General features: G+C 34.8%; 4 protein-coding genes across 8 annotated transcripts in view; 1 reads left to right on the plus strand and 3 right to left on the minus strand.

Moving 5' to 3' along the window:
- The window catches only part of capt (adenylyl cyclase-associated protein 1), a 26665-nt gene extending 17665 nt beyond the window's left edge, over positions 1-9000 (plus strand). Inside the window, exons 11-12 of one of the 2 annotated variants that reach the window (XM_089079141.1) lie at positions 6854-7016; positions 7102-9000. The gene's annotated coding sequence lies outside the window, so the exon portion shown is untranslated. Of the gene's footprint in view, positions 1-6853 lie in introns of both variants that reach the window. The other variant, XM_089079135.1, reaches the window with a different exon arrangement.
- LOC105422211 (uncharacterized) overlaps positions 1-13747 on the minus strand; it is a 17795-nt gene extending 4048 nt beyond the window's left edge. The window contains exons 1-7 of one of the 3 annotated variants that reach the window (XM_089079072.1): positions 11190-13746; positions 10706-11113; positions 4241-4400; positions 4003-4026; positions 3810-3925; positions 3481-3718; positions 478-3174 (exon numbers count right to left, since the gene is read on the minus strand). In XM_089079072.1, coding sequence (XP_088935198.1) covers positions 478-3174; positions 3481-3718; positions 3810-3925; positions 4003-4026; positions 4241-4400; positions 10706-10789 — 3319 coding nt within the window. In that variant the 5' untranslated portion in view covers positions 10790-11113; positions 11190-13746. Of the gene's footprint in view, positions 1-477; positions 3175-3480; positions 3719-3809; positions 3926-4002; positions 4027-4240; positions 4401-10705 lie in introns of all 3 variants that reach the window. The other 2 variants (XM_089079080.1, XM_011631508.3) reach the window with 2 other exon arrangements.
- Positions 13748-14946: 1199 nt separating this feature from the next.
- LOC105422225 (uncharacterized) lies at positions 14947-17173 on the minus strand. Its single transcript, XM_089079606.1, has 4 exons — positions 16896-17173; positions 16272-16422; positions 15625-15832; positions 14947-15540 (listed from the first exon to the last, which is right to left on the minus strand). The coding sequence occupies exons 1-4, from the start codon at positions 16954-16956 to the stop codon at positions 15319-15321; spliced, it is 642 nt and encodes a 213-aa protein (XP_088935732.1). The 5' UTR covers positions 16957-17173; the 3' UTR covers positions 14947-15318.
- A 729-nt stretch (positions 17174-17902) lies between these two features.
- LOC105422213 (uncharacterized) lies at positions 17903-20041 on the minus strand. Of its 2 annotated transcripts, none has more exons than XM_011631512.3 (4): positions 19732-20041; positions 19481-19624; positions 19101-19401; positions 17903-18979 (listed from the first exon to the last, which is right to left on the minus strand). In XM_011631512.3, exons 1-4 carry the CDS (start codon positions 19944-19946, stop codon positions 18419-18421), a joined length of 1221 nt encoding a protein of 406 aa, XP_011629814.2. In that variant the 5' UTR covers positions 19947-20041; the 3' UTR covers positions 17903-18418. The 2 variants fall into 2 exon arrangements, with proteins under 2 accessions (XP_011629814.2, XP_011629813.2); XM_011631511.3 differs by having other exon boundaries at positions 17904-18979; positions 19101-19404; positions 19732-20039.
- Positions 20042-20227: the final 186 nt, after the last annotated feature.

A 20227-nucleotide genomic window follows, 5' to 3' on the forward strand; every position in this document is an offset into this window, starting at 1 on the left:
AAATATAGGTGCTGCATTAGATATATAAATACGTATGTCGAAATATATATATGTAGATATTTTCAGATGCTAAGCGTTTCACCATACATTCGATAGTAGAAAAAAAAAATATATCAAGAAATCTCTTTTCTTATTGATAAATCTCTTTTCTTATTAATAAACAGCTGTAAATCTTGATCATCTTTATATGATCTATTTTTTCTGAAAATGTAAGACATACAGATTAAACTAACATGCATTTTCTAACGTAAGAAAAGAGAATTTAACATATTTACTAATTTATGCTATCGAATGTGTGAGTAATGATGTATGAAAAAACTAAATTGTCGTGCAGCGTGAGGAAAAAAACTCATACGATTTTCTGCTTCTGGTATAATTCAATATGGCTGCAGTGAAGAAACAGAAGCTACTCAAGCCCTACGCACGAATATTCTTCTATTTACCTACATATGTTTGAATGCGTTGTGCTTCAATTACCATTAAGAGGAGTCTCGCTGATTTTTCGATTCATTGACATTGTACGTGTCTCGTCGGTTCGGTTCTCTTCTTCATTCTTTTTTAATACTTTTGTAAATATTTCTATCCCATCCCTACTCAATGTTAATCCCAAACTGGCGTTCTTTAGAGTCTCATTTCCAGTCACGACATCGGCGATTTTTTTTAAATTCTCAATATTTAATGACGCGAAGTCTTGTAATATTTCGGGGCTTGAATTTGTGCTATTCTTAGTAATTTGTACGCCCGTGGGGTCATCGTTATTCATTTTGATTTCGGCAAGTTGCTTGAGCTTTTCTAGAAGGATTCTGTCCTTCTCTTCGAGCGCCAACATTTTTCTATCCGATGCCTGCAAAGTCTTTAGATTTGCCGCTGATAACGGCCACTTTTGAACCGGAAATATTTTTTCCGTTGTATCAGAAATCAATTCGAATGATTTATTTGCTTCGTTATCCGTTGACATTTTCTCCGAATAATCGACTGGTTTAGTGGTAGAATTGGCGACGATAAACTTCAAGATAACTGGATCGCCCTTAATGCTGGACGACACTCTGGTGCTGATGGAAGTCACAACTTCGACTATCTGTTCGACTATAGTGCTGTTATGATTTGAAGATTCATTCCCATTGGGTTTCGTAGAATTCTGAATCGTGTGCGAGGAGGAGGATTTAGAGATGGCAGATTCAGCCTTCGTCGTATCTCTGTCGTGCATGTAATCGCGTACTCCAAATAGTTCCTCCAAAAGAGTAGTGTCATTAGGGGAGTCAATTTTTGGTCTCGGTCGTACTGGCCTACCGATCCCGACGTTGCTCTTGATTGGTGCCAACGTCACGAAATTTTCCACCACGTAGGCCTTTAGAGTTTCGTTATAAATCTTCTTTTTTTGTAACCCGTTGTTACTGTCTGTCACTTCATCCGCATGCGATTCCCAGTTTTCTTCCGACTCGCCGGGCGTGTGCTTGACAATGTCGATTTCGACGAATGTCGAGTTTCTCGATATGCCCTTTTTACCTTCTGAATCTTTGGCGATTAATTTTGGTTCTGTATAACTCTCGGTAATGCTAAAGTGCGACAATTTATTATCACCTTTCACGGGTTGCACGATGTTTGGCTCTGTCGATGTAATTCGTTCGTAACTTGGCAGTTCAGCTATCATGTCATCTGTAACATAAGTTTCCACTCTGATGATTTCCTTTGGTGGCGTCAGAATTTTATCTTGGGATAATTTCACATCAGTAATCACGCCATCCGAGAGAGACAGAGCGTCCAAGTTATGAAGAGGAACGTCGTCGCTGTAATTTACGACGGACGTGATTTTGTCAACTGGTATCGTGTGTCTGAAGGGTTTCATAGTTGCCGAATCCTCGATCAAACCGGATCCGAGACTGCCGCCATTCAGATCAGGAGTGTTGTAACTGGTATAAATCGGTTGCTGCTGATTAACGTTAACTTTCCTATTGCGCAACGTGTCTTCCTTGTCCGTGGCCAATGCCAGAACTTCGCTTCCTCTTCGAGTCTTCGCTTCCAATTCGACTTCCATATCTGGTACAGGTTCCGCTACGCCGATGCCGCTGCTAAGCGAATCGTTTGCAATTTTTTCGTCGTCGTCCCGCAATTTAAATGTATCATCAGTTTCCACTCTTGTCGACGCTGCATCATCGAACATTGTGTCTGTCTTGTCAGTTGCGTTTGGATCTCGCTTATGTGGAAAGGCATTACCTTTTGTTGAAACAAAACTCTCGGAAACTCTGCGAGTCATCTCAGGACTGGAAATTGCTCCGTCCTGCCCCGAGGAGGCTCTTAACTTGACATTGTACATTTCCGAGGGCAGCCCTCCGGCTACTTCGATGTCCAGTTTTTCGTTGTCGTTTGGTCTGGACACTGCCAGACTTGGAACGAGTCTATCCCGTGGAAAATCAGTATTGTCCGTATCGAAAGTATTCATCTCGGGAACATCGCGAAAGTTGACAGAACTTAATAACAACTCCGGCACCGTTGTGCTGGTTCCAACGTTAGGTATCCTTGCCTTATCACGAGAATCGCTCGTCGTTGAAAAAATTCTCCGTGTACTCGATTCTATAACTTCTCTGACGTCATCGTGAGATGGAAATCTAAATTCCGTATTGTTATATCCCGGCACGATTGGTTTCCACGGTGAATTATTCTCGAAGTCTGGGTGATGAAAGTCTTTAAAAATATCCAAATCGCTTCGAACGGTTGTGGTTCTTAAAGACTCAGTTTTCATTTTATTTTCCTCTTTTTCAGTGGATTTATTTTTGTTAAGCGTAGTTGTCGTGGATTTTGTGAAAAATGTTGGTTCGTCTGTTGGAGAAGATTCTTCGAAATTGGATACTTTGTACGGCGTCGTGATATGTTTATATAATGATGTTCTCCTAGTAGCGGCTTGTCTTTTATTATCTTCCATCGATTCGGATGTTCCTTTAGTTGCATTTTCTGCGGTAATATTAACTTTCGTTGCTTTATAGGTGCCTTGGATGGTTGGGATATTGTTGAAGTCTATATTGGGCTCGTTGGAGTCAGTCCTAATTGGTTTCGTTTTTGGCTTTGAATTAACAATCAAACTGCTGTTTCTATTTGGCCGTAATAGACCATTTTTAGTGATCATAGTATGTTTCTGTTGTCCTTGTTTCTGATTTATAATACCTTCCTGATTTATCCCTAAAAGTTTTGAAAAGATTAATGTTTAAAACAAATTGATAACATTTTATCGATAAATTTAAACGTTTTAGACTTTTGATTTAAATCGTGAATAAATGAGATATCTTTAGCTAAACAAATTTTCGTTAGAAGAAATTACTAAATAGAATGAAGTATGTTATTGTAATGTATAAGAAGAAGAGTGCAAAATATATAAGTAAAAGAAATAGAAGTAAAGAAAAGTTTGATATAAGTAAAAAAATTTAATTAAAAATTTAATTAAAATTTAAAATTTAAAAATATCTCATTCAGTTAATCATCACTCACTTTTCACTGATATGGTCGTAAGATCTAACTCCATGTCTTTGAACAAGGATGAGATTGAATACGTTTCTTTGACGATAATATCTTGAATGGTATCTTCAATATTTGTGATCGAGCGCGGTATCTTCCTTCGATCGAGATATAATCTGAAGAAAACTTTTAAAGTCCCGTTTTCAAACTTATCTATTGTGGTTCGCTTGTAGGCTGAACCGAGTACACTTCTCCTAAATAAAAGTTCGAACTGGAAATAACGCAATATTGAATGTTTAATAAATTTAATATTTATATTTTTGTAAGTAAAACAATTTTAAAATTAATATTTATTTACTTACGATATTTTTAAATTTTCGTTCTTTTTCTCGAAAGACCATACTCGTGTTCAATTTCAACATAGGATTATATTTTTCGCCTCTTACTATTCTGAAGCTACACGAAAATCCAACGATAGCTATAATAGGAAGTAATTAAGATAATCGTGAAAATATTACACAATTTATTATTATTATTTGAATATGGGGAACTCACCATTTTTAGAATCTGTTCGGAAAGCTGAAAATTTTAATTAACATTAATTAGTTTATTCTTATAATAAATTTATACAATTTATAATTTATAATTAACTAAATTGAAAAAAAGGATAATATTTTGAAGAACTTTAATTCTAATTCTGTATTTCCTTAATTTTATTTTCTTATAAATGAAGAGACTACGATTATATAAAGTTTAATTAGTCAACTTTTAATGAATAATAAATTTAACGTACCACCCATCCATAAAGCTAATCCAGCAATTGCCAGTACTGCAATCAATACTAACATAGCAGATATAATTAACATGGCACTGCCAAACTTCCATGTATCAGTATTTCTACGCGCTACCGATACCCTGGACCAAGTGGATCTTGGCGCTAAGTAATAATCACTCTGTAACAAGAGTCATTAATCTTAATACGTCATCTCTTTGATTGAATGTTTTTAAATTTTGGAATGTGAAATATAATTTCAAAATGTAAAATTTAAAAAATTTCCAATTTGTTAATATCGCAACAAGACAAAATATTTTCTTACATTTCTTAATGACTTCATACAGCATCTTTCCTAATTTTATCTTAAGAGATAATTTTTTAATTTTTACTTGATATATATATATATATATAGTGAAGCGAGTCAGATGGCACACGACTTATCATTGAATAATATGTATGCGTGATAAATATAAACGAGCGTGTACAGTAATCCCGTTAACGGTACCACCGGCGGCACGGAATGCGTGGATAAGAAGAAATTTTCAAAGTGTTGAGATGCGGATAACGTTTGGCTCTGCTCGACTTGCCGCACAGGATCGCGTAGAAAATTCATAATATTTCGACTAGCGGTATGTACACTCGCAAGTGTTGTCGGCATTTTCAAGCATGACTGCTTCCATATTAAAACTCAAAGTAAGTCTAGGTCTACCTCCTGTAACACCTGTAAATGATATTTCCGATGTTTCCAGTAACGTTTCCGGTAAATATTATTAAATCTTTAATAGCTAGCTCATGAAAAATAAAAGGAAGTTGTTAAGGATAAAGTAACACAGAATTATCTATAAAGAGATGTCTTGAACAAATAAAAATATTATCTTAAATAATTTTATTTCAACATGATTTCCTTACAAAAATAATGATATAAAAATTATGCCAATTAAGAAGGATTAAAAATTATGATACATAATTTACATCTTACAGCGCACAGATTATCCTACTTTAACTCTTACACTTGAGTGCGCTGTATATTTTAATATAATTGTGGAATCTACAAAATATGTATATTTTCAAAAAATATACATATGTAAATTTTCACAAATTAATGGGAGAAAGATTGCGGCTTACATTATGCAATCTTTGTATTTAAAAACATTCCGCTATTCTCATTGATAATGTATTTTTTTTTAATAGAGCATGTGACGTATGTTAAAATAAAATCACTAAAAACTATTTTAGCTTGCAATAATAAATAGTCTTCTATCTTTTTTTATTATTAAAAACAGAAAATAGAGTCTATGGAAATATTGGGCTTGGAATTTCCAAGTATGTTAAGAATTCTATTTGGTTGTGTTTATTGTTCCAATTATTGGTGCGAGATATAGATTTTATTACGCGTCCTCGCGTCTTCTTCTAACAGGCTGAATATCTCGAATGTACTGATGAAATCGACCATATCGAATATACGATGTCCAGATACAAAGCGCGAGCATGAACCGTTAGTGGTTTATAGGTTGTCGTGATTTCATGAAAAATACCGCGTGACCTTTGCTTCTTATTTTTTTTCCTTTTGCACGCAGTTGTGCGTGCGCCAGGTTGTTGCTCCAATTGTTTATGGAGATGAAGAAGCTCAAGCGATCATTAGTGCGTTATATATTTGGTAGCGATAATCGCTATAAGGAAATGTGTTTTGGATGCATTTGATTCAAGTGCTAATTTTACTTAATATATTTAATTGAAAGAGTTATTAATATTTTATTAAAAAAAACGGTATCAGCATCATGCACTCATGTTTGTTTCATCATTAAATTAAATACGTAGTATACGACGCACGACTAATTAAGGATAAACACTGGATTGATTGTTCTACATTTGATGCTAATATTATTTATTTTCCATAGCTGTAAAATATAATAGTACCTTCGTTGCATGCTATTTATTTTCTATATCCTTAAAAACAATGTTCAAGTAAAAAGATGTATTTAATACCTTCGAGGCATCGTTCGAAGTTATGATCCATGAAGTGAATGTAGACAACTTAGGATATAACGATATGTCATAATGTCATTTTATTAATGGTATGCAATTTTGTTTGAAAATTATACTTTTTCCGTTATTACTATTCCAATATTAGATCGATGATTATTTATACTTTCGGAAAAAAATGTCATAAACCTGAGACCTATTTAAAAAATGTTGTAAACATTACAGATCGTAATTAAACACTGCGATTATTTTAGACTTCACTTCACTTTTTTTCCGAGATAACTGTTTATTTTTTTAAGAATAATATTTCAACAATCATTTCGACAATCTTCTAACTGTTGAAATATACAACAAAAGCGAAATGTCACGAATATCATAAAGAAAATCGTTAGCTCGAATTACGTTTTGTGGTACGTCTTTTTGGTGTCTCCTATTTTTTTATCGACACCTTTTTTTTTATCGTCTTTCTCATCTTCTTCAACAGAGATGCAGGCCGTAAGACTAATCCTCGGCGGCACTTAAGTAGCGTTGCCGAGCATATCCAACTATGTGGATCACAAAGCGTGGTAACAGCTATGCGGTTCCTGAAAAGGCTGTTAGCTCTGCCGTCTTATGAAAGCTTCACAACTATAAATAACAACGTTTCAGAAGTGACACCTGGCCTGGCTAACTATCATCCGGTCATCGAGGATCAAGTTAATTCAAGAAGAATGGAGTGTGAAGGAAAACAAAAACGAGCCTGTCACATGGCCTGACTTGTACACATCACAATACGAAGAAGATGAAGACGCAATTGGAAAATTGTCTCTCCGTAGGCTTTAATATTTGGAAACCACGTAACCACGCCTAATATTTGGAAATGTTTATCGAGACATTTAACCACGGATGATTTGTAGATGGAGTTTGAGGAAGGTGCCGGTGTATGTAGATGTCCGTAAATATGCGTACCATGACCTGGACGGAGTCAATGCGCGGCCTTCGTGGAGGCAGCGCGAAGAAAATGCGAGAAGATGCGAGTACGAGCAACTTTGCCGAGTGCAAAGATCCTTCAAGGACGCTCCCGCAACTTCTCGTCCTTGTCTGGTTTAATGAGGGTCCCTAGGAACACGTGTACACTTGGAACTCGTACGCACTGATCGTAACGCTTATCCAGGGCCGGACTTTGCAAAGTCACATTACGTTATCTATGCGAGACGACGCGTCAAAGTGTGAGTGTTCATTCGCGAGTGATCGGAATTGATTATGATTTACACGCTTATTTAAATATTTGGACGTTGCGTAAAAGTAAAATATTTAACGTAACGCACGTATATATTCAAATTCGATGAAATTCTCGGCGAGGGAAGCGAGCGTCTGCAAATCAGCTGAAAAAAATATCTTTGGTACGTACTCTTATGATGATGCAAATGTAAATCCTATGATAAACACAAGTTGACTTGTGCTACATGTCATATTTTTTAATATTTTCCGCGAAGAGCCTTCGCGCAAGAATTTTTCTACATCAAAAATTGAAGCTTCGTGAGCTTCGCACTTTCGTAATGACATTCAAAGCAGAGAAATACACATTGCATATGGGAACTTCCTCCGTTTGTTCGTTTGTGGATACATATCATTGGATTATTTTATAATCGCTCGTTAGTATTTTATAAATGTTACCGGCAATGCTGTTCTCATGTTTAAAATTGCCAAGACAAGTTCCCAAGATAGAAAGAGCACTGAGAATACAGTTATAATTTGCCCCATTATATGGATATTTTCTAGTATTCGCTAGGATTGCAGATTACGTTTCCGCAGTATTTCCGTGATATTTCAGTGTTGATACAGCCGGCAAACGTTTTCATACCTGTGATCGCACTCTCGCTTACATAATTCGATTATAAAAAAATGATAGATAAATCGTCGCTCTCCGTATATTACACCGTCTTCAAGGTCATCTATTATACAGATCCTCATAGGAAGCTGCATTATATAACAACACGTTAAATTAAAATTGATTCTTCAGCTTCGATAATCAGTTAAAGATACTCTCATAATGTTATTGTGACTGTAAGACTTAAGCCATCCAGATTATGATTGATTTATCAATGCTCAAGAAAGGCTATTATTAAATTACTTTTCTTTTGTGAATACAGAATACTTTCTGTATACGACATTCATATTTCCAGATACATTGAACCTGTCAGCTATTGTAGCGACTGGGAAATAAATAAAAAGGCATACTCGAACACATAATTCTTACACCCTGTCACAGCCACTTTGCGATAAATTAACGAGGAAACATAATTATATCATTCTACCGACGTTCCGAAGTGATTTAACAAATATTTAAACAAGTATAATCAACAATTCAAATATTATTCAAAATCGTTAGCGTAACAAATGTTACGTGTACACGTATATATTGATATATCAGATCAGGTTTTCTTTTTTTTTTTTTTTTTTTCTTTCGATGAATTTATTGCACGGCTCGAGTTCAGACTTCAGTTTCTTGAAACTATGCGAGGGTGCATCTCATCAGGGATGGTTATCGCGCATAATATAATTTGAGTAAATGCATCGCTATCGTCGCAATTATCGCTCGTAATCGTTGACTTGATAACGGTACCATTGGCGGGTTGCATGTGTCGATAATCGGATTTTAAACAGTCAATTAAATGAATGGCGTCGCGCCGATGTGAGATGTGAATTTTGGCGCAGAGAGAAAAAACTTATTAAAATGGAAAGAGCGTCTGAGTGTCGAATAATTTAAAACATTGTAAGATAAATAAACGACGTAGCTCGCATGTTGAAAGAAATCTGAAGAATTTTTTTATTTAATCTCTTTTACATAAAAATATTTCAAATACTAAATAAAAACAAAATATATTTGCCTCATGAAAATTTGGAATTCGCACATTTGCTAGGACGATCGTGGATACGTTAAAAGTTGAAATACAGAATTATATATATATGTGTGTGTGTGTGTGTGTGTGTGTGTGTGTGTGTGTGTGTGTGTGTGTGTGTGTGTGTGTGTGTGTGTGTGTGTGTGTGTAAAATGGCTCTTGTAATTTTAGATATGTTTTTTCGGTAATAATAAAAGCTTTAAAATTTGCTATTAATGAGTGGAGGATAAAAGGAATAAAAAAAATTACGAAAAAGAACAAAAAGATAAACGTTTCTCTCTCTCTCTCTCTCTTTCTCTCTCTCGTCTGAAAGAGGGAACAAGAGAACAAGGAAAAATTAAAAAAAAAACCAGAAAGAATGCCGCTTCACCTTCCCATGATATTCTTATAAACTTATATAACGCTTTTATATCAGACAAGGTGAAGGTTTCCGCGATGTAAGGTCATATATACAGGGTGATTACATTATCCCTATGTCGTTTCAACCTTTTATAATTCTTATTATATACATCTTAACTTACTTTTTAAATAATAGTCTATCATTATTTTTATTATTTTTTAAATAAATAATAATTATGATATACGCATAAAAAAAATCCAAGACTTAAATTTGATGAACGTAACAAAAGATCGATCCATCTTTTACAATCCATTTGTTAGGAAATTTTTCATAAATAGCTCATTTTTAATGCATATTAAACTTAATTAAAGATTAATTCTAATTAATTCTAATTAATTCTAATATTTTTTATAAAGGAATTTTATCATATAATGGAAATTATAAACGTTTAAAGTTGTATAAAAATTTTAATCACCCTATATAATTATTTTATTTTGTATTTTATTCGCAAACATTTTAATTCGTAAAATAATATAAAGAAAATAACGTGTCTGGTCCAAAAAGTAGATTATCGAGTTTCAAGAAATCTAAATATGGATTTTTTAATAATGTACATTAGATATAGGATCTATGTTTAGATTTCTAAAATAAAGATTCATCTTATAATCTCCATTTAAGTTAATTGCATTCATTTTTGCATTTATATGTGCTTCTGATAGATAGATAGATTCTAATAAATAGATATGATCAAATATTGATAATGTTTACTAATTCAATTTTTATTAATTAATTGAATATTTTAAAAATTACATTGTAATAATAATATATAATATAATATAATATAATAATAATAATAATAATAATAATAACATCTTATCAAGTTGCAATATTTATTCATATCCAATTATAACAATTAGAATTTTTTTCTTTTTCTTCGATACAACTAAAAAATAATTTTTAATTAAAGAAACAGAAACGTTTCAATTTTATCAGGAAAATTTAATTTATAAAATATTTTGCAGTGAAGAAACATGATTTGATAATACGCGTAAATGTTTTTTCTTCATTCTGTCATTCTCAATTGAATAGTTGAATAATTATTCTTATTATATGTATGACAATATTTATTACGCTAAAAAAAGATTTTGTATAATAAACAAATATATTCATTTTGAATATAAATAGATTAGTTATATCTGATTTGTCAACGCGTCAGATGCTAAATTAAATGGCTTTGTCTTGTTACATTCCTTTATTAGAAGAATACAAGAAACTTACTTGATAGGTGTAAGGGCTAGGCCTATAATAACCGCTGGCATTCATCACGGCGTGACTTTTTCCGCTGCCACACATGGAAGTCATTTTCTGAAGTCTTGAATTTTTAATTTAGATCGAGTTATTCGTGATATAGGTTGATTCTTGTGAGAGTCAGACTTTTATATCATTTCCTGATGATATAATAATTGTATGAAGATCAAAGCATTCTTCGCATTCTCATTGTAAAGAGAAGATGCTGCTATGATTTTATTAACTATATTCACCAGTAAAATCTGATGTTAAGACGTTTTCATTTAAAATGCTCCTTTGCAATCACCATTAGACAATGATCGACGTTACCGAACACGAGCAAATTTGTGGACGAAATGAAGCAATCGCATTCCTTAAAGTTGCAAAGGAATACAACGTCTGATATTTGAAAAATATTGTTATGCAAATATGTAAAATAATTTGAAATATATTTTGTAAATTGAAAAATACTTGCTCTGCTTGGTTGATTCTTTGTACTGGCTGCTATTGTCTGGTCAGGGCACTAAGACGGTTCATTATGGAATGTTATTGTTATTAACTCTTGAAAAAACACGATAGTGTTTTATTCTGGTCAGATGGACGGATTATTGAGCCGCACCATCGACAGCCAGTCCAATATGAGTTACATCGTGTTTATTCATTTTCTCGTGGTGCGCAAGGACGTCGTATACGAAGCGTCACCGTAGAGACGATGCTTCTTCCGTGACCGAGACGAGACGATCCGAAGCGAGAAGAGGTGAAGCGCGGTGAGGTAAAACGCGGCGAGGCAAGGTAAGAAGCGGGACACTACCACGTCCTCCCTACGTGACGGCTGACCACCAACTGACAATCCGAGATCTCGAGGTACCGCCGTTCCTCATCTTCGTTCTTCCCGTTCGTCCGAGTCCTCTCTCACGTCGCGTCGCAAGTGTACATTCGGCTTACACGCCGCCCTGACGAATTCCCCACGCCGACTTTACGTATTCCCACGGTTTACGGTGCTTTACGTTTTAAATGTAATCCGTGCTCTCTTTGTGAAGACCACCGCACATTCGTAGCTAAACACGCACCGTTAAACAAAACGATAATTTACATAATATATCTTTCCTATCTTGAAAAGCACGAAAAGAAGTGTTGAATATAAGATACAATTATTTTATCACAATTTTATCCTACAGGGATATGTAATAAAAAATTATAGGAAAAGTGTATTAGGTTTGAATAATGATATATCGCCAAGGAGATTTCAATGCTCGCGTAAGCCATGTGCTATGTCAAGAGATTTCAATATGTTACAAACATGTGTTCATACGTAATTATCATTACGGTAAATTTAAATTTTTTTCTTTCTATAATTATGTATTCTCACATTTTACTTATTTATATTGACGAGGAAACAATTTCATGATAACATAAAAGTAAAATTATATTACTAAATGGCAATTTATGAGCAATATAAAAAATAAGAATAAATTATAACACACACACACACACACACACACACACACACACACACACACACACACACACACACACACACACACACACACACACACACACACACACACACACATATATTTTTTAGATCTTTTATGAAGAAAAAAAGCATTAGTTGTCGACCTACAAATAGATTTTGGTATTGAAAGTTTAATTATGCTTCAAATCCAAAGTTGATAATCTACTTCAATCGAAAAATCAAGTTTATTCTATAAAATGTAAAAATTTATATTTAACTTTCCTATAATGAACAATTATGATTATAATTCATATAATTCGTATAAAAAAAATATATAATTATCTAATATCTATTTGATATTGAAAAACACTTCTCTAATTGCATTTTCATGAAGGAAATATTTTTTCACTTATGGAATATGGATTCATGGCTTCTCTTATGAATGATAAAACATGAATCATTACACATTCATCTCATATCATTAATATAGTAATTTTACTAGAACTGTTCTGCAATTTCGCATAATCCCACTGTCTGCATATTAGGCGGAGCGACGTAATACTACTCATTAGACAGCGCGCGCCCTTATTAATACAACGCCCGGATCACCGTTGTCTTATCTCGTTGTTATTTCGCTAACGGTAGTGAACCTTACGGTTCCGTGATCTTTCACGGTGGACACAATGTGAAATCATATCTCACCAGTTAAATGCATATATTTTCAGGAATTGTTACACAAATGAATTGTTTGTTACGTGATAATCGTTTTCAGAAAGGAAACTTCATTTTTACAAGAGCATGAATATACTGAAAGAATTAATCCTAATAATGATTTTCTGCATTATAATAATAATTAATTAATTTTTGAATGCATGAGATATTAACCTAATTTAATAATTTGAAAAATTCCGTTTAATACTATTTGCATGAAAATTTAAGTAATGGGTTATTCGAAGCTCAATCGAGTTTTGATATTAAAAAAGAAACATTTGCAGAAAAATCAGATATGACAAGCGTACATTCCCATGACATAATCTTCTTATTCTTAGCATTTTTAATGTTCAATGTTTCTACCATCTTGTCTATTTCTGTTTGCTATTCTAGCTGTTTGCTAGAATAATCATTACGCGCATAATCAAAATGACATTTCCAATTGGCGTACGTGCTATTAGCAGGGGACAGAAACTAATGAGCAGAACTAATGAGAAAGGTGTCGGGAGTAACAAGTTCCTCTCGAGCTCAACGCAGCTTGAGAACAGCGAGCAGATTCGAAAGAGCAGAGGAGACAATATTTCGATATATTCTGGGAAACGAAGTCTCTGAAAAATTTTCGACAGGAATGTCCGCGGCGTCGGTTAATCCCACTATTATTATCGTGTATTATTATTCCGATCGCTCGCGGGAAGCGGCGCGTAGGGAACGGCCAGAGGAAATTATCGATGGACGCATGCCGGCGTACCGAGGAGTTGTAAATAACACTTTTTATCGCCCGCAGTCTGGATTTCGGACGGGACGTAATCCTCCGCCCGTTTTCCCTTCATCCGTCGGAGATTTATCTGTAAAATTTTGCAGAAACCGGGAGGGGGAGGGGGGGGGAGAGAGACAGAGAGGGACGACGCCGCTCTCCTTACCACGCAAATGGTAGTTCCCGGCAACGCGCCCGGGCCTCCCCGCGCGTATCCGAGACGCGCGGCATCCGGTCTCGTAAGATTGCCGTACTTGCGCTTAAGGTATCCCTCGCAGCTGACTACGTGGCGGAATGTCGCGCCGCCGCGATGCCGCCAAGATGGGCTCTGGGCTCTGTGAGTGATCTTTGCAGGGCCGTATCGATTCGAATCACTCTCGCGTCTTTCTTCGATTGATTTCTCTTCCCCTCCCCTCTTTTCGCCCCTTCGCCAAAATTCCGTACAGTTTTTCGTTCCGTCCCGTTGATCATCCAAAGTTCGAAGTTCTTTTTTTTTTTACATCGCTTCATCAAATAAAATATTTATCAGATCGCGATAGAAACTGGCCGCGCCTCCGATACAATTGGAGGTCCTTCTCTTTGTTCGATAAAAAAATTTTCAGACTCGATATATATTTACACGATGGTGTGTGTGGATACACACAAAAAGTGTAGCTTCGTATGAAGTAGCTCGTATGAGTGAAGAGAGGAGGGAGAAGAAGGGACGCGTGGCATCGGCAACGTATCGCGTCGCACGATGATCCGCGCTGTGGTTCGCCGCCGTGTCATAGCTGATTTATCGATCGACATTTTTTCGGGGGATTTTTATTACGTTTTGATCCCATAGCGCATATATTTACCACCGAGACATTCATCGGCGACCGGGCCGGCCCTTAAGGCTTTAAGGGTCCATTCTCTCTCCCCGGCCGGACTCGACGTGACGTTCGAATTACCGCGTAATTGTTGCATCGCCATCGACTCCCTTCCAAAACGATCGGCATTTGTTAGCCGACGCAATATATTTATCGCTTTGCTCCTTCCATTATTTTCCGTCCGATTAATCTTGTCAATCCCCCTTCTCGAAATTTACATATAATTTTATTTATTGCGACTTATTATATATTTCGTATAATATATATATATATATACATATATATAATATATAATATATATATATATATATATATATATATATATATATATATCTTATTCATTGCCAATTTACTATATAATTCAAATAAAAAATACAGATGTATTCTCACCTGAATTTATGAATTAGCATATCGTCATATGTACATACATGGCGCTGTATATATTATGTACACTGCTAATACAGTAACTTTTTAAATTAACTGCGAAAGCTTCTTATAAATACGTATGATACTTACATAAATTTTTTACATTAATTATTTATTATTATCATATTTATTATTATTATTTTATTATTATTTATTATTTTTATTTGTTACTTTTACCTTCATTTTTTTTTTTATACTAATTAAAAGCAGTCATCCGTCTTCGGGAAATCAAGCGGATCAAGGATCGATCATCGCGTCTCACGCATTTTCGCATCCCACGCTTTTCGAGAAAGATTCTCCTCGATTCGAAATGTCCAGTGTGTTTAATCGCTTGTTATTTTCTATCTCTCTTTCGTCGCGCGCGTCCAAGTACTTCCTTTGTTGAAGGAAGGATGAAAAATGAAAATCAATGCGCTTGTTCGGCTTCGGCGGCCTCGATTATCCTTTGAAATGTGACCGTGTCGAATCCGGCGAAGGGCCTGTCGCGGCTCGCGAGCGGAAGCGAGCGGCGTCTTCTTCGTCGCCGGCGAAATATATCGTCAAAATAATCGTCCGTGGTCGGTGGATTCACCTTGGCGTAGTAGAGAGCCGCAAAACCACTGTAGATCAGAAGAGCTGCGGTCGCGAGCTGATGCAAACGATAACACGTGCGTTTAAATTAAGATTCGTAGGATTATCGAGGAAGATCCGTGTTAATTAGTTCGTGAATTACCTGAAAGACAGCCCAGAATTTGTAGCTTCCTTCGTTTATCAGAAAATCGTAGTAGCCGGCCCAATAATCAGTCTTGGCTTGATCCATCGCTTTCGTCTGACTGTGATCATTCTCGTCATCATTCATGTCTTCGTCGTGATCGTCGTTCGTTTCGTAATCGGTGTGATCACCCCTAGTATTGTAACCCCATCTATATGCTCTGCTCTGTCTGCGAATAAAATGATTTACATTTACATATTAATGTGAAGAAACAAGTTGATATATTTTGTATCAATTAATCACGCCGATCTGATACTTTACATTTTTTTATGTACTAGAAGAACTCGAAAATTGTACGATCAAGATTAACATCAGAAACAATTGAGGCAAAATCTACTTTAGTCAAAATTTATATTAGGATTTACAGAATACTATTTATAATTTTATTTACATATTATATAATATGAAAAATAATTGAACAATCAATACATATATGTATATTAAAAATTAATTTATATATATATATATATATATATATATATATATATATACATTTAAAATTCTATCAATTATAGAATTTTCCTAATTATTTAATACAAATTATAGACTGTTCAAAGTGAGCTTAAACGTTTGCTAAAGTTAATAAAAAGTTGAATTTATATATTTACCTGGCAGGTGAAATCGTAGTTAATCCAAAATTTTCTCTAGGTATTTCTGTTTTCGATTCTTCTATATTTTCCACGTTCATTTCACCAGAAGCATGATAAATACAAATTGATAACAGAACGAACTTGCAGACTAATGGACTATTTCTCGAGCCTGTCAAAATCAAGATTTACATATATATGAAATTTATATGTAAAAATTGCGTGTAATCCATGATGAACATGTCACAACTATAAAAGCAGGATGGTAAACAAATGTTAACAATATGTTAGCAATTTGTCAGCAGATTCATGCAAAATTGTGACAGGCTGGCATTAACTGCGTTTACAGTTAAGCCAGCTGACATAATCTAATAGTAGATTGTTAGTAGAACTCGGGGGGAATGTCATTTCATGATCACATGAACGAACTATATTATTTGAATAATTACAAAATGACAGATTCTACTTAGTTTCCCCAAATAATCTGTTATCACATAGTTTATATATAGGTTTTTTTATATAGTTTAGTTAGTAGATTCTGTTACATTTCTATGAGTATTCTATCGCCAAATTTGTAGCGGACACTTTGCAACATTTATTCTCGACTAAATATATATATATACATTTTTCCAAAATAATACTGACCCATGTTAACTTTTAAAATATTTTGCACAGTTTGTCCTTTAATGCACGAAATGGTCATCATTCAATTCTTTAACAGCTGCACTTTGTCACAAGTAGTAAAAAAATAGTAAAAAAAGCTCGGCATTTGGGAACGCCACAGCGGAAAGTTTTGAAGTGAAAAACCTTTAGTCGTCCGAGGTACTGAATGCGATTGTTGGACCTAGTTTCAATGCAGCTTCGTGCGGTATTCGCAGAACGGCAACTGTATCGATGGTAACGTTAAGTACACACAAATCCCTAAGCGCTAATTACTCTAATTGTTACAGATCTCTCGTCATTTACAAACCAATTCTGTTGAAGTGTTTGGTAGTATTCAGCTTCGTTGATCACTTCTAAATGATGCGTCGATGTTATGTTTAAGTCTCGTGATTCTTAAAAATATGTATGTATATATAATTATTGGTTGAAAGCTGCTATATACGTATTATTCGAAATTATTAAATATTTGTAATTATACATTATTAGATATTTTGATTAAAAACTATATATTAATGATAGTTAAATATTAAAATATTATTAAAGAATAATAGGTCAGATTGTGTCATTGTTTAGTATACATATATTAAATAGCTGAACGGAGAGATTTTTATTATGACTGGATAGATCTTTCTCGTCATTAGCACACTTTTAAATCAGTTCCGAAAGGATATTAGCACACCTTTAAGACAGTCTCGAAAGCATATTTCCAAATCGGTGATAATTGCATGATGCCTCTCTATTAACGATCGTTTTGAAGTTTAAACTGTATCCTATATATTTTAGCAATACGTCGGAAATTCTGATGTAACACATATGTATTACACGCGGAAGTTTAAAGATTAAAAAATTTATTCATAAACTTAAAGAATTAGGAAATTTGAGAACCAAAACAAAATTTAAAAATACTATCGTCTAAATTATCTAATTATTTCTTTTTCGTGAGATACAAATTTAATAATTCGTGAGATACATAGTTATAGTAACAAATAAATTTATTAACAATGTGTACAATGTTTGTTTATAATGATTAATGTGAACAATTGATTACAATATAGTACTAAATACAGAACAATATAGTAATAAATACAGAAGTAATGAAAATGATTGTAGTTACATACTTTTTATCTTTCGTTCTTTCTGTATTTATAATGTACAATGTATGTACAATTTATTTAAATCTATGATACATTCTATAACTTTTACATACATTAATGTGATTAACGCAATTGTTCTATTTAAAATATTATATATTACGCATATTTAAATCATGCATGTTTAAATCATCACGCATGTTTTTTCCTACGAATAGTTATTGTACAATTGAATAATTATTTATCAATGAAAAATTATTTTAGCGATATTTCTATATTCAATTGCTTGTATAATCTGTACTCAAAAATATTCGAATCAATATTCGAAATACAAGTAATCGAACGGTGAATGAGAATAACGATTATTAAATAAAATACGTTGATCCTTTCTCGGAATTTTTTTCCAACGATACTTCAGTGTTCGATGTTCAGAGAATTTTTCTCAGCTGTTTCAGCAAATCGTTCTATTCCTGCAAGTATTTTTTCGGTAAAATACCACCACTCTTCGCTAGCTTCGCGACTCTTGCGATGATTCACGGCCTCCGCCAGGTGAGCCGGAAAATTGATCTTATGTCTAGCGACACTCTTCAATACGAGCGCCGCTATGTATATGATAAAATAGATGCTGAAATACAGCGGTATATACCAAAGCTTCTTTCCTATGAAGTAATACGAGTAGGGTCTCTTGTCGAGTCGCTGGTCGTTCATTTCCGGCTCCTCCGTCGTGGGTTTGGGATGATGCTCGTGATACTCAGGTATGTGATCGTAGATCACATCGTGATGAAAATCGTGATGATCGTGTTCGTATGGATCTTCGATATATGGAGGCGGATGGCCGTGATCGTGGTTCGCAAACTTTACAGGTTTCGATCCATCATTATCGTATGAAGGAGGGATGTCAAAGCTGGAATAATCCGTTTCGTGCTCGTCGCTGGTGGGATAGTTGTTCGGTGACGGTTTGTAAGAATCTGGGATCTACGCGATAAAAGAGGTCTTACGAGACGTGTATTTGCAAAAGCAAAGATAAGCAGGGTGAAGGTAAGCAGCGAGATAACTTATTTGTCTGTGTACTGAAAATCGATGATGAAATAATTACCTTATCATCCATAGATGTAGATGGATATTTGCTGATTACTGGTTTGGACATCGGTGGCTCGTCATCGAGAACCGGGCCCATCGGACTATATTCATACGTAGCAGGGCTGAGTGGACCAAGAAAAACGGATGAGTTTATATTCGGAGAGCTTCCTGTATCCAATATACTTGTTCCTTTCTGCGGTCTTCCGTTTCCCTGAACGACGTCGCGGTCGAAGCTTGCAGGTGGATTAAACCGCTGTTGAATTCGCTTCTTGTTCGCATCTAACTTGGCTATCATTTCATGATCCAGTGTCGAATATCTACTAAACCGTTAATAAATCGTTAATTATAAATTATTTTACAAAAAATTTATAACATGTAGTTAGTATTTAAATTTACCTTGGGGCAACTGGATGATTGATGGCTTCGCCTTTCTTCAATTTCGAAGGCCTGGGCGGTATATACACAGGTGATACCGTGATAACAACGTCATTTATACTTCTGCTTTCGTTCTCCACGTTCGTATTGTTTCTCGTTAGCGGTCTAAAATGCACAGATATTGTCTCATTTCGATCCTTACCTTAGGATGCTCAACGACACTGTACCAGTGGTTAATCGGTATTAAAAAAATTAGTTTTGACGTTACGCACCTGGTGATCCACGAGAAAGAATCGTAAGAGTTCCTTCCTGCCTGTCCGTTTCTCGATACTCTTGCGTATGACGTTACTTCCGGTGACAATATGGAGGAAGACAGACGTAAGAAGAGAATTAAAATTAAAATACGTAACATACTGATAGTCGAAGATGAATGGCCATGATTCTGAGGCGAGTGTCCTCTATATAGACTTGTAACTGTAACTACCATTTGAGCGATTGTGAATGTATTGTCCACGCGCGTTGCATATTGTTATTACGTGTAACGTTCTGACGGTTTTACATTGTTAAGATGTCTTTGTCATTACACATTATTCGTCTTACGAACGGGATGACGCGAGACTTGCAACAATTGTTGCTTACTATGTGACAGCGTTATTTTGCGACAATTTCGATATTTTCGCAAGACAAAACATACTCAGCCAGGGCAGCTGTGCTAACGAGGAGAAATGACATTTGACAAAATAGCTCTAATTCACTTTACAAACCGTA

Source organism: Pogonomyrmex barbatus, unplaced genomic scaffold (assembly GCF_055798465.1).
Source record: "Pogonomyrmex barbatus isolate J1 unplaced genomic scaffold, ASM5579846v1 scaffold1, whole genome shotgun sequence".
NCBI classification, from domain to species: Eukaryota; Metazoa; Arthropoda; class Insecta; order Hymenoptera; family Formicidae; genus Pogonomyrmex; species Pogonomyrmex barbatus.

Excerpts from the sequence above, each read along its gene's own strand:
- LOC105422225 (XM_089079606.1), bottom strand. The coding sequence starts at position 16,956 with ATGATGACCATTTCGTGCATTAAAGGACAAACTGTGCAAAATATTTTA. Across the intron at positions 15,833-16,271 it reads ACTACGATTTCACCTGCCAG|ACAGAGCAGAGCATATAGAT; the intron begins GTAAATATATAA and ends TTTTATTCGCAG. Across the intron at positions 15,541-15,624 it reads AATTCTGGGCTGTCTTTCAG|CTCGCGACCGCAGCTCTTCT; the intron begins GTAATTCACGAA and ends CGTTTGCATCAG.
- LOC105422213 (XM_011631511.3), bottom strand. The coding sequence starts at position 19,946 with ATGGTAGTTACAGTTACAAGTCTATATAGAGGACACTCGCCTCAGAAT. Across the intron at positions 19,405-19,480 it reads AATCATCCAGTTGCCCCAAG|TAGATATTCGACACTGGATC; the intron begins GTAAATTTAAAT and ends TTAACGGTTTAG. Across the intron at positions 18,980-19,100 it reads CTACATCTATGGATGATAAG|ATCCCAGATTCTTACAAACC; the intron begins GTAATTATTTCA and ends TTTATCGCGTAG.